General features: G+C 39.9%; 1 protein-coding gene across 2 annotated transcripts in view; it reads left to right on the forward strand.

The window, feature by feature from the left end:
- The window catches only part of PRKCA (protein kinase C alpha), a 147,394-nt gene that overhangs the window by 80,187 nt on the left and 51,415 nt on the right, over positions 1–15,792 (forward strand). For both annotated transcript variants that reach the window (XM_041485642.1, XM_041485643.1), the window contains exons 4-5: positions 12,866–12,977; positions 13,679–13,807. In XM_041485642.1, coding sequence (XP_041341576.1) covers positions 12,866–12,977; positions 13,679–13,807 — 241 coding nt within the window. The remainder of the gene's footprint in view (positions 1–12,865; positions 12,978–13,678; positions 13,808–15,792) is intronic.

Raw genomic sequence — 15,792 nt, forward strand, 5'->3', positions numbered from 1 at the left:
CAGGAATGACCAAAATGTGGGAAAGAGGTTGACATGTTGATCTTATCTGAATTTAAAAAAAAATTAAAAAAATCAAATCTTTGTACCTTTGTACCAGGTCAGGTATTTTTTTTTTTGTTTGCACAAGCACTCCATGAATTTGATGGAGATGCCCTGAATCTGACTGGAAATGTAGCAGTCACATGAGGCTTAGTCCTACACCTTTGTGTCTTCTGTCCTCTCCACTTGCTGAAGTTTATGGATTTCCCCTATCCCCTCTATCAGAGACACTTCCTGGCAGTCCTAGGTCAGAGGAACTACAGTTCTGCACCATGGTTGTAGCTCTGTTGTGCAAAACCTCTGATCTCTGTCCAGCACAGGGAATAAAATGCAGTTAAATATTGTATCTGCTTGATGCAGCGCATCTTTGGTTTCTTTCAACAGATGAAGCTTTCCATGCAAACTTAAAACCCATCAATAAATTTATTTTTATAAAAACCAAAGGCCCAGTGAGGAGCAATGAACAGATTTTTTCCTGAGTATTAAATTCTCAATATAAGCTGTAACAGAAGGATTTATATTAGTATTAAGCTTTGTCGTGCTAATTGCATTATGTTGCCATCTAATAATTTAGATTATGCACATTGTAAAAGTATTATCTGAAACCATTTGTTGTCTCTGAAATGTAAAAGTTCATCTGGAGGGCACACATTATTGTTTCCTTGGGTTTGCCTCATGTAATGGTGAGGACATGTTTTCTGGGATGAAATGAATTTTCTTAAGGACCCCTGAAGTTGTAATTTCTGGCTGCTAATTCATTAATATTTGCTTTGCATTTAGGTTTTTCCATCTTGTACACATAGTGCAGTCCGTCATGGAAGCATTTTTCTCCCAGGGTTTTAAATTTAGTTTAATCTCCAACTAAAAAACCACCTCTAGCTGCTTCTTGATCAGCTGTGGATGTCCAGATGTGGATGTCTGTGCTGCCAAAGTGGCCACCAGAGAAGGAAGGAGGGACCCCTGCCTGCCACCAGTGCTGCTCCTCTGCTCCTGCAGGCACAGCACCTCACCAGTGTTGGCAAAAGTGGGTTTCAAAGGTGTTTTCTTTGCTCCTCGTGTCAGTTTTTGCAGATTTTTCTTTCGGCAGGATTAATATTATGCAATTCCATTTGTACCTGGGATTAATTTTAATAATTGTTTTTGATGCAGCCTTACAAAGGCTTAGCTGGCAGTACTAGAAAAAGCCTCTGTTAATCTGTAGATTGGTATTACAGAGGAAGAGCAGTTTCTTTTCTTCTTCTTTTAAAAAATTACATTACTTGCAGATGAGGAATAATGCCCTTACTCTGCTGCCATCCATGCAAGCAATTTTCCTGGGTGCCTGCTGAAATCCTGATAAACATTGCTCTGGAATACCTTTTCTGAATAGAACATAAGGTCTTTGCAATTTTTTATTTCCTCTGTGGCAATATCAGCCTGCAGAGCTCCCAGCTAAAGGCTGAATCTAAGTGATAAATGATGCAACCAGCAGACAAGTGTCCAACCTCGTGTTGGCAAATTAATTACAGTTGTAATTGCAGTTGTCATTGCAGGGACTCCCTGTATGTGTTTGGTGACTGAATTTTGTGAAATGAGGATGGAGCCAAAACGACACAACGTTTCCCCTTTGTAAAAAGAACAAAAAAAAAAAAAAAAAAAAAGCTATTTATTTATTAAATTAAAGCTTTTTATGTATTTTTCACTCTTTTTTTGGGGTATTTTTTGGGTCTGTTGCTCATGCATATATGTTTTCACTATAAAACAGACCTGATAGCAGTCAAGATGGACTTCAGCAATGATGGATGACAGGCACAGCAGCATTGAGGACACCATAAATTTACACTGACTGGGAGCTCTCAGGCTGAGGAGGAGGAGGAGGAAAGAGGAATGTCTGCTGAAGAGTCTTACTTGACCTGTAAAATCAAGAACTGTTACAGTCAGCGTCACAGGATGAGGATTCTTGGAGAGTTTGGCCGTGGTTTTATAGTTTATGTTCCAAATAACAAGGAAAATGAAATATTTATAAAGGTTCATGTTGCCCTAGTGTGGGTGAACACTGAAGTGTTTTCTGCAGCGAGATCTTCATCATCAGAGGCTCCTCTGAGGGATGTTCTTACCCACAAAGTGATTTCTGAGAAATAAAAAGTAGGAATCCAAACTCGCCTTCCCTTTGTTGGGAGCACTGTGCCAGCAAAACGTTTCTGTGCAGGCTTTCTTCCAAACCCAGAGCCTTCAGTGTAATCTGGGAAGCTCCTTTACCATCAGCAGCCTTGAGAAAAACACTCTCATTAAAGAAGGAGAAGGAAAAATGCTTATTACTGAAATTTGTGTCCATGGATTGGTTTTGGGATGGGCACACTCGAAATAGCTGGGGGAGGAATTTGCCATGTTACTAAATGGTTTGGTGAAGCCTTTCCATATTTCCTTTTATTTTTTTCCCCTTTGAAGAGGACAGAGTTAATTGCCAGACATTAAATATTTATAGATTTCATTATAATTCATTGCTAAATGCTGTGAGGACTTTTCCTGATGCTGTGTTCAGGCTCATCCAGCTCTGGAGCAACGCGGCGATGGCAGCCCTGAGGAGATCCTTCTTCCAGGGCTCCCAGCACTCCTCTGATGTGATTAAACAGTCCTTATTGTGTTCAGATTTTTGATTAGAAAACCTCAAAAGGGTCAAATTCGACTCAAGGGACAGATTTGTGTCAATTCTTATTTTTAATCTGAGTGTGCCCTCAGCTGTGTTCTCAGTGAAACATTTTTCTCCCTGAGAGTGGCATCGAATTTTGGGTTTAAAGCACAAACAGAGCTGCCAGATGTTGGTGGACCAGGAGCCTGTGCTAAAAACCTGTCCTTCTTTCAGCGGTTTTACTGTGTACCATTAACTTTTTTTTCCAGTTTCAATAGTGTTTTCTGAATTTTTAATTGGCTAATAAATAGCAACTGCTACATTGGCATGGATAAATATTATGGGCCAGACAGCTTGGCTGGGATCTCTGCCATTGTAAGGTCAGGATCTGAGTGCTAAAGCATGTCAGAGCATCTTGCACATTCACTCTTAGCTGCCTATTTATGTTTTATACAGAGGAGTAGGATTAGTGACTTTTTACAATGAGAAATACTGACTTCCCTATAGAAAGGATCCCAAATGTTCTAAAAATACTAATGAGTCTGATGTATATATTCCTTGGTCTGCAAAATTTAATGTGCTTGAGTTACTTTTCTGAAGAAGGGTTATTTAGACATATGGAAAAACATCTGTTCCATGCAGAAATAAATAGTGTTTGAGTGGTTATACAATGTAAAAGACCATCCAAGGACTCTGCCTGAGCATCTCCCATGGTGTGATCATGGCTATGATTTATTGAGAGCAGTGTTTTTCACACTGAGCTGCACTTTTGGAGATAGACATATTTGAATCAAACCCTTCAATCATTGATGGGATTTGTAGGTAGAGATCTCTCATGGAGTTTTTGTCTCTGAAGGACAAAATTCTGCCCGTGTGGTGACATGTCTGCCTGGTTTATAGGTGGTAACCTTCATACCCCTGAAAACACAGAGCTGAGATGCAGAACAGAACAGAGACATGGGGGTTTAAATTATGCATATTTTACCCTCCCTCCTGCCTTTATTTTGGTGCTTAACCAATGTATAAAATATCAGGCAAGAAAATGAATTATTCAGTGAGTAACTTTTGAAGGCAATTTGCTCGGGTGTTTCAGATTCATGTCTGTCTAATAAAGTTTGTCAAATGAAAAGCAGCAGGCCACCCCACAGGTTCTTGTGTGAGGGAGCTGTTGAGTTGTGAAATTCTGACTGATTCTGAACCAAAAATTTCTCAGACTTTTCAAAAATTGATGTTTCTGTTTTGGTTTTTTCTGCTCAGTTCAGTGCTGTTTTGCCATTGTACCAGAATAAACAGATGGGTCATTTTGTAAAGGGCAGGACAATTTTAAAATGTATTTATTAGCTTGTGTGTGATTGGCAGGGATGTGATACCTGCTGAAACATCAATGCAGGGTTCCAGTGGAGTGTGTCCAGAAAAATAACAATTCTTAACTTGAAATAGAAGTAAAGGAGAGATGCAAAGCTCTGAGGAGTGTCTCACTGGATGTTCCCTGATTCTGTGTAATTCCCTGGGACAGCCCAACTTCTCCTTGGATTTCTTTCTCACTGCACAGGGAACACCCTCCTGCAGCACTCAGTTCCCACAGACAAATCTGTACAGCAGTTCGTGGGGTTAGCTCCAGCTTTTGGAGCACATGTTGGTGTGTGTATGGATGCTGCATGTTCCTGTTTGGTAGCAATGCATCCGGACATAAAAATGTTTTTCCTTGGAGATCTCCTGGAGTGTGCAGCTGCTGCTGTGGGAGGTGGGAAGAAGAGAAGGAGCGATGTAAATAGGTGGGTAAGGGTTTAGTGAGAACAAGTAAGGTGTGCCTTTATAAATTGGTGGGTTCTTCAGCATTTTAGAGGGGAAAACGGAGGAGGAGTGGGAAATGTGAACCAGTTATTATTCAGGGCCTTGCATACTGAATCAGCTCAGAGGCAGCAGCTCAGCGAGCTGCATCTCCACACGCGCTCACAGCGCCGCTCCCGCTGTGCTCTGGGGGTTTCTGGCAAATCATTTCAGGATTCTGGGCTGGGATCTATCACTCCATGGTTGTAAAAACCTTCATTCAAACCACCTTAGAGAGGAGTAGCTGAGGGCAGGTTTGGCTTTACAAATGAAAGCTGGAGTTCTGTGGGTTTTGCCGTTGGCTGCGGTCAGGAAGTTTGGGGTCACAAAGACTTCCTGAAGCTTTAATTTGCCAGCAGTGAACTTCATTTAGGGCTGGGATTGCTCCCTAAAGGGTGGCTGGAGCCAGTCCAATTTCCCCCAGAATTCTTGGATCAATGTTCATACAATTCCCTGTAGGAACACCATCCAGCTCCAGCACAAGTTGAATTGTTTGACCCGATGCCTCTGCCCTCAGGTCACCACTCTGGCAGGGAAATGGGGCATTCCAGGTGATTTTTGTGATTTTTCTTCACCTCCTTTAATTTTCTGTTTAAGGGAATGAGAGATGGATGATACAAGCTCCAGCTGAGGATAATGAGGAAAAACAAAGTTGTACCATCTCTATCATGAGCAAATTGGCCAGTAATGAAATATTTAAGAAATGATGGGAAGGTCTTGTACTCAAATATATTGAAATATTTAAGAAGTGATGAGACATTATTGTACAGAAGTATATTAATATAGAATAATTCTCATGCAACCTGATGTCACACAATTAAGTTCTTTATCACTGCATCCAACCCCATTGCAGATCCATTGGAAAGCATAGAAACTCCACTGTCATTTGGAATATTGGACAAATCACCATATTGTACCTATGGAGAAATAGCAATACACTTCTGTACAGCAGAAATTTATTAAAATTACTTCTTGCTTCTGATCAGTTTAACCTGTATTTTGTGACATGTATTCAAGGTGTAAAGGGTGCTCTGTGTTGAAAAGTGTACCTGTTCAACAAATTAATTAACAAAGTACAAAATTCTAAAGCCAGTAAATGAGGGGGTTTAGGCAAGACATATACAGACTGTCTCTGGATTTCTAGAATTCCTTTTGAATCCAGACCCCTGGATTTCATCTTTAGTGAAATGATTTGTACACAGCAACACGACGGTGAGTTGTATCTGAAACAAAATCTCTCTCCCTTTCTCCTAGTCATGAATAATTTTCTAACAGGATCTTTTGTTTGTGCACTTTCTGTAATTATACTGCAGTTTCTTCATTAAAAAAGAATGAAGAAAAAATAGCCAGTAAACACCGAGTCCCTTCCGGATTTATGTGTCTTTCTAGTAATTAGGAAATTACAAATCCCTGGGAGTAGAGTCATGCAGCTCTTCTTTCTCCCTTTGCCAACTCAATCAGTTCTATTCTATACAAGAAGAACATGAACAAAAGGCAGCAATCAAAATCAGTTGATTCAATGACCACCTGTTTCTTTTAATTAAAAATAATAATTTTCTGTGAATTCCAGGAGGGGACTGAAAAATGTGTCTTTGAATCATTTTGAACTCTACTCACGTTGTGCTCTTCTATACAATTACAGGGAAGAAACAGTTGGTTGAAAAATTTCAATTTTCTTTAAAGACAGGGTTTTTTCTGTTTGTTTACTTTCTTAATTCTCTTTAGAGTTGTGAAGAATAAAAGTGGTCTTATTAGCACAACTGGAAAAGAGATTTTTGTTGTCATTTTTGGCTGGGGTGTCATTTATAATCATGAAAGTCTTTTCTTCTGCAGCCCTTGAGAATCATTCTTCATTTCTGAATGCCATCCCAACCCTCGAGGCCAGGGAGCCATGGCTGGATTTTGAACTTGCTGTGCTGCAGCTGCTTTCAGGTGCTGGTGCAAGTCTGGCAGAGGCACAGCAGGGTTTGCAAAGGTTAAATCTCCTGTCTTTTTGCTATTTTTGCTCAGTCTTTATTTCCCTACCCCACCAGTATCTTACACTGTTACTGTAGAGTTGAATACAACTCTATTTATGCTCTGAGCACCTCCCAGTATGTTCAGGTTTCCCATCCTCCAGGTGTCAGGGGATTGAATGAATGAATTCTTTCTCCAAGTTATTCCTTTGAGTCACTCTGAACTTCACATTCTGCCTGGAGGAAGATTCCTGGAAAGAGCCTGGTTGTAATTCCTCACCACGTAGGAAAGCACACTCATGCCATTCCTGTCCTCCTCCACAGCAGGAAGGAGCTCTTGGTGTGTCAGCCTGGAAAAAAAATTATTTGGGTGCTTGGCAGGTGGATTTGGAGCTCTGAAGTGTCTTGCAGCTGGGGAGGAGTAACCCCATGAACCAAACCCTGCTGATTTGCCCCACTTTGAGCCCAGTTTGGGCTCAGGATCTCAGAGATCCCAGCCAGCCTCAGCCCTTCTGGGGTATTTTTGATTTTGAGGCAGTAGAAGTCTGATTTTGAAGTCTCATCTTTTATTGCACTTTCCTGAAAGTAATAAAACTTTTCTGCACTGCAGGTCTGAGAGGGAAAAATCTCAAACAAACTTTAAGCATTTTTACATTTTATATTAAAAAATTGTATGATCTTAATCATTCCCAAGAGCCTCAGATTCTCTTTGCTCCCAGACTCTCTCAGCCAGGGAAGAACAAAGCTGGTGAGCAGTTAAACAAGGACTTTTTCCTCTTCCTTGCTCTGATGACAGAAACCATATTTTAAGCCCTGGAAGTTATTTCCAGTAGACACATCTGGCTCCTTGGCTCTTGCAGCTTCAAAGCTGGAGCTGTTTTCTTAAACTAAAATGCAGAGCAAATCACCAATCAATATTTTTGTTTTCTCAGTGCAAAAATAAATAGCAAACAGAGGAAAATGTCTCAGACAGGTGTGGGATCTGAGCAGGATCCTGAATATTGTAGTCACTGCTTGGAAAGTGTTTAGAAAAGCTGGAGACCTCCAGATCTGAGAGGGAGATTTGCCTGAGGACAGCGTGGGCTGAATGTAGGATTTGTACAGAGCAAGCCACACTCAAATATATTCTCAAGTATGTTTTATTAACTGGGTATTCACTCAGGGAAGTTGGAGCTGTTTTAAGGGAAATATGTGCAGTACAAATTGCAGTGGTTTCATCGATCTGCTGCAGCAGATCCATGCTTCTGAGGATATTTGGAGGGGGGACAAGGAAAGATGTAGGATCCAGTGGTGCTCTCACAGCAGGGAATGGTTAAAGGCTGTGTTTTAAAGTGGGGAAAACACCTGCCAGTCCTTCTGGGCTTTTCCCTTGGTAAAGAGGAACAGTGACCTCCTGTCTCTTGCAACAATTTGTGAGTTGTTTTGCATATATGGAATATATTGTCACCCCTGTTTTCAGTAGAAACACAAACATGCCACAATTTGTGCTACTGACATTCAGGAATTATTTTTTCTTTTGTCTAAGTGAAGTAGTTTGAAAATGTTAAGCTTTTTTTCCCTGTACATCTTTTAAATTAGTAACTACATATATATATGAAAGTTTGACTGGGGATGAAGAATAATCTTGTGGTTCTGTTATGGAAATACAATATGGAAATTTGGGTACATTTGCATTTCTTTACACAAAATTGTTCTTTGTTGTAGTAGGCCCTGATACAACCTGGGTACCTCACAACTCATCTGCAGAACTGCTTTAAGGTTTTTTTGTAATGAAAAATATAATTCTCTGTTTCTCCAAAAATTTTTTTCTGTTTTTCCACTTGCACTTTTGCATTTTTTGCTTCTTCATGATCATAAAAATAGCTGTTCGGGTAGGAGAAAAAGAAATCCTTGCACCAACCATAGGCAATTTTTAATAAATTAATCTTATCTCCTGCCTAACACCTTGTTACCATTCATGTGTTGGCATTATGACTGAAAATGTTCCTTTTTCCTCACAACTCAATCACCAGCCCAGGCTCTGGCACTGACAGGTCACAGAGTCACAGAATGGTTTGGGTTGGAAGGGACCTTAGGGCAGGGTGGATCCTTGGCCCTCCTGACACAGCTGTTGGCACAGTTGAGTTGCATCCCATGAAAAAAAGCTCCCAAGTAATAAATAATCTGATGTGAAACCTCCAGTGCTGCACCATCACACAAAGTGGGGTTTGTATGTTTTCAAATTAAAGGCAACGTGGTGATTTAATGCCTGCAGAATTATAGCAGGTTCAGTGTTGCTATCAGGGGGAATAAAATCCTGCTCAAAAGGGAGCTTTTAGGAAGAATTCTGAGCTGTATTGCTCCTGAGCTGTTTTGTGCTGTGTTAAGGCACAGTGTGACATGTGCTGCTGGTTAACCATGCACTTTCAATTATTGCACACCCCCGCCTCAGAGACACAGAAATTATGGAATGATTCCTCACAGGGGGGTGCTTTCCATTGCTGTTCAATAAAGGAAATGGGCTCATTTGTGCTAAACAAAGGAGGAAGGCAGGGATGGAGGCAGGGGGGCAGGATGTATCTCAGAGGCAGTAGATAGATGGAAAATGTGTGGGGTTTGGGGACATGCCTCTGTGTTCTTCTGCTTCCCTCTGCTGGAGTGTGGCAGGATTCCTGGCTGAACCCCTCTGAACAAGCCATTTCTGCAAACTCATTATTTGTTTTGTTTCTGCTCCACTTTTGGGTTTTTCAGTCGTTCCACCTGAAGCCAGTGTGTGCAACCCTCTCCTGGTGGATCCCTCCCTCTGTGGCTGCTCCTCTCTTAATCACATCTCAGCTTTGAGACTGATGGATAATATTCTGATTTTTGCAGAGCTTCATGGGCTGTAGATGCCTGGTTCATCTTTACAGGGATGCTATACCCATGTGTGTCGTTGCAGGCTCTGAAACCCCAGTCTGTTAGAAAGCATGCAAATGCAGAGCTAAATTTTTGCCAATTCAAAGGTTTTTCAAATAAAAATACCTAAATGTCTGTGATGTCAATTGCCCAGAAGTTTTTATCCCAGTTAATTGCACTGTATTGCATTAAGTTGTACTTACAAAAATGGAGAACTGGAGAATTCACTTTTTAGCAGGAAAATAACACAAATTTTAATAGAGCACATCATCTGTCACTGCTGAACAGGTACTTGCCCAGTGCTTTCCCAATGCCACTTTCCCCCCTCAGAACTTTGATGGATTTTGGAAACAGAAGTAGGTTTTCCCTTTGGAGTTTCACAATTAATCTATGCCAAGTTTAATGCAAAGTTCAATTCTCCTGCAAATAGCAGCCATTATTTGGCAGTTCATCTGTCAGATCCTGGCTTGGCTCCCTGTGTTTACTACAAAATGGGGCTGCCAGCTCTGCTTTGGGAATTATTGAAAGTTTACATTGATGGAAAAAGGGATGTTTGAAGAAAATTTACAGGAGCTTTCCTTTAGCTCCGTAGTTTGCCTTTAGCCAAAAAATCACTAAGGATAAGATGATTTCCTCTATGATGCACATAAGTTCATTAATGCATATTTAACACTGGGAAGTATGAACCTGTATTAACAACTGATAAAATAATTGCTGTTAATACAAGTAATTACAGCTGGTGATGTAGTAATTATTATTAATATGATTGCTTGTAATTAAAGTATGAGGTATAGATTCAAGGGTGTTTCTGAGTGCATGAGAAATCCTTGTAAATATGGGAATAAGATGAAAACTTTTGTCATTTGTGATGGGTTGATAGTGATCTCTTGGCTTTCTCTAGATGGTCTTGGACTTGCTTCTTAAATAAGAATATTTTCTGGACTTCAAGTTATCAAAAAAAACCAACCAAAAAACATGGGATTGAAGCAGAAAATAGGATAAAACACTGATGAAGAGTGTACTCTCTTATGTGGCAGGCTTTAAGTGTTTTTTTAGGAACATTCTATTAAAGGGATCTTTAAAGAGAGATTTCCTACAAAGTTTCCAGTTCAGGAGTAGTTTTGGTACTATTTTCCATTGTCCTCTTCTTGTAATGAAGGACTTTGTGTGTGCAGATAGAATAATAATAGCTAATAATAGATAGTCAGAACATTTTGCTTCTCCTTACAAAATCTAATTCATATCAAGATTGTTGATTTGAAAGGCCCCACAGAGGAATTTTCAAACACGGGTAGAAAACTAAGATTCAGTATAGAAAGCAAACAGGGGTTCACATGATACTCATTGAGTCCTGCAGGGCCAACTCCAAAGTTTGATCCAATTTGATTTATTTATTTATTCATGTAGCTGGTTTTTGTTGTTTTCTAAGAATGCTTTTCCTGGGATGTTGTAGCCACACAGAGCTTTGTAGTCAGGCATGAGCCCTCACTTGTGCTGGTTCTCAGCAAGTGCAGAACATTGTCCTTACATGTCACAACATTTGTAAGCCACACACGCCCCTGCTTAACTTAATTACAGGCACATTCCATTGTTTGGAGTGAAATTATTTGTCATTGTTCCATAATTTCAGTATAATATGCAGGTTCAATGTATTTAGTAGGCATTGACTGTAATAATTTCCTTCCCCTCTATACCATTACTTTATACTCATAAACAGCACTGGTGCCAGATGTCAAACACAACTTTAAAACTCTGTTTATTCAGGGTCATTCTTAGGAGCTGTGGCTTTTGTCCTTCTCAGCCACAGATGTCTTACCAGAGTCATGTTCAAGTGTAGATATTTATAAGGCAACAAGTCCCCTTCTGTCATCTAAACAAAACAATTTAGGGAAGAATTAGCTTCCCAATTGTGGTTTAAATTGTTTGGAAGGCACATAGTCACTGAGCCACCAGAGAGCCCTTCTGCACAGCCACGTTCCCATGACCCTGAGCCACCAGGCCTGTGGCTGAGCCTTTAATAAATAATGAAACAGATGTTCTCTGGAGCCCTGGCTGTCACTCCATTGAGGTTCACTGTGTTTACAAAATAAATACAGTTGGTAGCAGTTTGCATTTCGTGTCTCAGGCTGTACAGTGAGCAGAATTATTGAAATAGTTTCAGTTTGAATTTGTGATGTAAAGTCTTTGCTTGTTATCCTGAGTGCTCTATGATTTCCTTCCATACAGTGAAAAGTAGTGGTTATAGATTACTGCAAAACTCAGAATCAATACCAAATGAATTCACATGAAGAATGTTATCAAAACACTAAAAACCTTCACAAAGGGTAATTACAGCAAAATAGTAAAATTTGAAGGCAAATTTTTGCCTTCTCATAGTCATATTTTTGTGAGAATTACTAATCAAAGCTCCCAAATTTCTTCAGAAAGCCCTTATATTAGAGAGATCTTTTCATTTTGAGGAAAGAGTCATCAGGTTTTCCCTTTTGAGTAACGTGCTGGCCTTCCCTTTTGATTTTTTTGGAAAGCTTTGATAGGCAGGTAAATTTTAAAAATCAGTATATTTCTAAGACAATTTAACAGTTCTTACCCAATTCAAAGGTATAATGCAAAATGTGGATGGAAGGGAAACATTTTAATAGTTCTGACTGAAATGCAGCTGGAGCAGGGAGGGGTCATGAAGGATTTGAGGATAAGGAGGGTGTGCACAGGAAGGGCCATCAGCACGTTTGCTTTGGCATTGCACATCTGGAGCTCTGGGATGAGCCTGGCGTTGGTGAACATATGGAAAATGTGGTTTCTTCCTCTGAAATAAATGTTTCTGGTTTTCCAGAGGGGACCCTTACTCCTACAGAAACAGCAGATGCCTTTGGATGTGTCAAGTGTTTAAGTGATTTGGGTGTATTCCCTTTCACTGGGCCTAAATTAGGAAACATTTCCAAGCTGTTGGCGGCCTTAAAATGTCCTCACTCTTTTAGGTTTCTCTGCTCAAAAATCAGATGGGAACAGCAATCTCTGTAAAATATTTGCCATGTGCCAAGTTAGAATTCATTCCCTTTCATTCACAACAACAGAGATTATAAAGTTGCAGCATTTCAAGATGATCCCATCTGTAACATCCTGATTTTACAGTCATTGAACTGTGTTCCAGATTAGCCCATGAACAGTTTCTTCCCAGTTCTCCTGCTGTATTTTGTGTCATTTCAGAACAGTGACAATAACACTCTGTAATTAGTCTGTGAGTCTTCAGCCGCAGACTGAACACTGCCATTAAACTTTATGTATGTGAGCAGTCAGTCAATGAATTTTAGTGTCCATAAATCATGGCAACAAGCCTGAGCTGACACATTTTTTCTTACAGCACCATAAAAAGGAGAATTAGGAACTGAGGACAACATGCCTGTGCCAATGCAGGTACCACTGTGAACAAGCTACACACTGAAATGTATTTTCCTGCAGCATAATTTGCAAAGCTGGAAAGCTTTTGGTATTTGAAGTAATAAATTAAAGGTATGTCAATTTATCTTTCAGGATTTAGAATCTGTGTTTGTTTTCCCTGCAGGATCCCAGAAGCAAGCACAAGTTCAAGATCCACACCTATGGGAGCCCCACCTTCTGTGACCATTGTGGGTCCCTGCTCTACGGGCTCCTGCACCAGGGGATGAAATGTGACAGTGAGTGAAGTTTCCTTCTGCTGCCAAAGGGGTGCTCTGGAAAGGGAGTGGAAGCCCTGCATAACAGCTTCTTACTTCATTTCTCTGGAAAACACAATTTCAAATGTCAGCTATTTATAGTCCTGGTATATTTCAAGTGGATGTTTCAGTACTATAATAACTTAGTAATTAAAATCACCTCTTCTGCTGAGAACATGGTGTACTCAGTTTGATGTGGCTGAAGAGCCTCTGTCGTGGCAGTTCTGAGAAAGCCAGTCTGGGTGAATTCACTCTCAAAGACTGGAGTTTCAGTTCAGTTTCTAGTCAGGGTCTGGTGTTTTCCTTATGTTTAATTTGGAAAACTCCCACTATCAAAACCTAATAATCAATTAAACCTGCCTTCCTTCATTGCTGATGTGAATGCTCTGGTTTTTAGTCATATTCCCAGCAAGTCTTCATTCCATTTTCACTTTCCCCCCCTTGCACTCCATTAATGATATGTTTAGCTTTCTGAAGTAGATGATTTTATTTTCTGTTGTATTAACCCTCTACAGAACGTATTGCAAGATGGGAACCAGTTGTGGCATTTGGCTGAAAACCAGGCAGCTGTAATCTGAAAGTCTTGCCAATAATTAAGCATTTAGTCTTAATTGTCATTTTTAATAGATTTTCACTAAATTTTTACCTTCTCATGGGTCTCTGAACCATTTTTATGCCCACAGCCTGTGACATGAACGTTCACAAGCAATGTGTGATAAATGTCCCAAGCCTCTGTGGCATGGACCACACAGAGAAGAGAGGAAGGATTTATCTGAAGGCTGAAGTCACTGGTGACAAACTGGAAGTTACAGGTAAAACAGCTCATTTCAGAGTGTTTCAGGTTTTACTAATGTGGGATACACACTGTGAGTTTGTGTACCTTGGTCAGATCTTTGTGCATTAAAGCTGCTGATGGAGAATTTTCTACCAGAAGTGGGAGAATTTCATACAGCATGGCTTTGGATTGAGAAAATCTATGAAGTTGTGTTCATAAAAATAAGTAGAAAAAAGGAAATCCATAGCAACAGCTTTAAAAACTTAGAAATATTAGTTAGAAAATCACTGTATTGTCAGTTTTCCTTGTCAGAAGCAGCCCAGCAGGATGAGTTGCTGCTCAGGAAGTTACCCATCATCTTCAGAGCATGAGAGATCCACTAAACCTCCATCAGCTGAGGAGTTGTTTCCTGTATTTGAGAGTATTGAATAAACAAAGGCAACTGGGATTCAATCCCAAATACTACTCCCAGTGAGTTTTAAAATAAAAAGAGATAGTTCTCACATTCTATAAGTTTAAGGTTACCAAGATGGGGAGGAGGCAGAGAAAGGAAGGAAGGAAGGAAGGAGAGGGTGGCAGTTCCTTTCCTTGGAAGCATTTCTCTGGGATTTTGAATACCTGTGGCTGTGCACACCCACACCCCCACAGACCCATCCCAAGCCTGGAATTCCAGAGCACACTCCATGGAACCAGAACAGGGCACTGTGCTTTTATTGCTGCCTCTTTGGTGTTGTGAAATGGAATTGAATTCGGGGGCAAAGTCAGCAGGACAAAGTTAGAGGTTTCTTAGAACATCTCCTTTGCATAGAGAAAATCAGACCATCCCTGAATTTTCACAGCTTCCAGACCCAGCAAACTTCCCTGCTGACATTATTCCACCATGGCTTTGTTCTCTCTAAATCCAAATACCTCCATGTTCTCCTGTCAAAGCCTGTAAAATGCATTGAAAAGGAGAAGTTTGATAAAATTTAGCTAGAAAGGATCAGAATAGATCCCAAGTGATGCTTAATTGTGGCTTAACTTTTCAAAGAGCTTCCTGTCAACGTGGGAGGGGGAAATTTGTCCAAGGTACTGTCATTAGCAGAAGGTGGTTTCACTTAGTAATGAGGCGTTTCAGAGATGGTGATGCAGCTTCTAAAAGTAATTGTACCATGAGAGGGAATTAATTTAAAAATCATCCGAGTGACAAAATTTAATATTTGCTTTATTCTGGGCCGCTTTGCAGCAAGGCTCTTAAATATGGCTTAAACTTTCTGCAATAATGCACATAATTTGAGAAATAACATGTGCTTATTTCCTGGTGATTCAGTTGGGTTTTAATCCTTTTATGGACAGGAGCATTTATCACAAGTCATTGTGGAACCAGGCATTGTAAAGTGATTATACAAACAAGGATTCTTTTAGTTCACAGTTTTATTTGAAAAGGTCTTGTCTGGGAGGTGAACGTGGTAAAATTGTAACAGATATTTTACAGGTTTTCTCTACAGGCTCTTTTAGGTGTGAGTGTACTTGGCAAATGGCATTTCTATTGTGATTATAAATAAAACATTTCCATCCCCTAATTAAGTAGGTTTCTGTACAACAAGGAGAATATTTACTATAACTTTGTTATGTATAAAACAATTACAGTGCTGTTGTTGTGGGTGACTCTCAGCACTTCCAAGCTTGCTTTAAATAAAAAATGTCCTGAAAGCAAGCTGCTTTTTTGTTTTTTACATAAAAAATGCCATATGGACCAAGCAAAAATGACATTTCAGGTGCCTTTTGTGTTTGTTTAACTGAAAAGGAAATTAGCAATTGCCAGTTCATGGACATATTACAAAATGCAAAAATATTCTCCTAGAATGGCATTGCTTCTAAAAGACTTGCTGACAAAAGCTTTGTAAGAATTTGCAGTTCTCAGAGCTCCAAAGCACAACATCACTGCCTTTAGCTTTGGGAAAGGAGGTGAATTAATTGTCCAGGAGGTTTAGGAACAGCAGGAAAAATAACCAATGATTGACTGTTTGGTTTGAGCCTTTG

The sequence above is a fragment of the Pyrgilauda ruficollis genome, unplaced genomic scaffold, assembly GCF_017590135.1.
Source record: "Pyrgilauda ruficollis isolate IOZ18807 unplaced genomic scaffold, ASM1759013v1 scaffold72, whole genome shotgun sequence".
Lineage (NCBI taxonomy): Eukaryota > Metazoa > Chordata > Aves > Passeriformes > Passeridae > Pyrgilauda > Pyrgilauda ruficollis.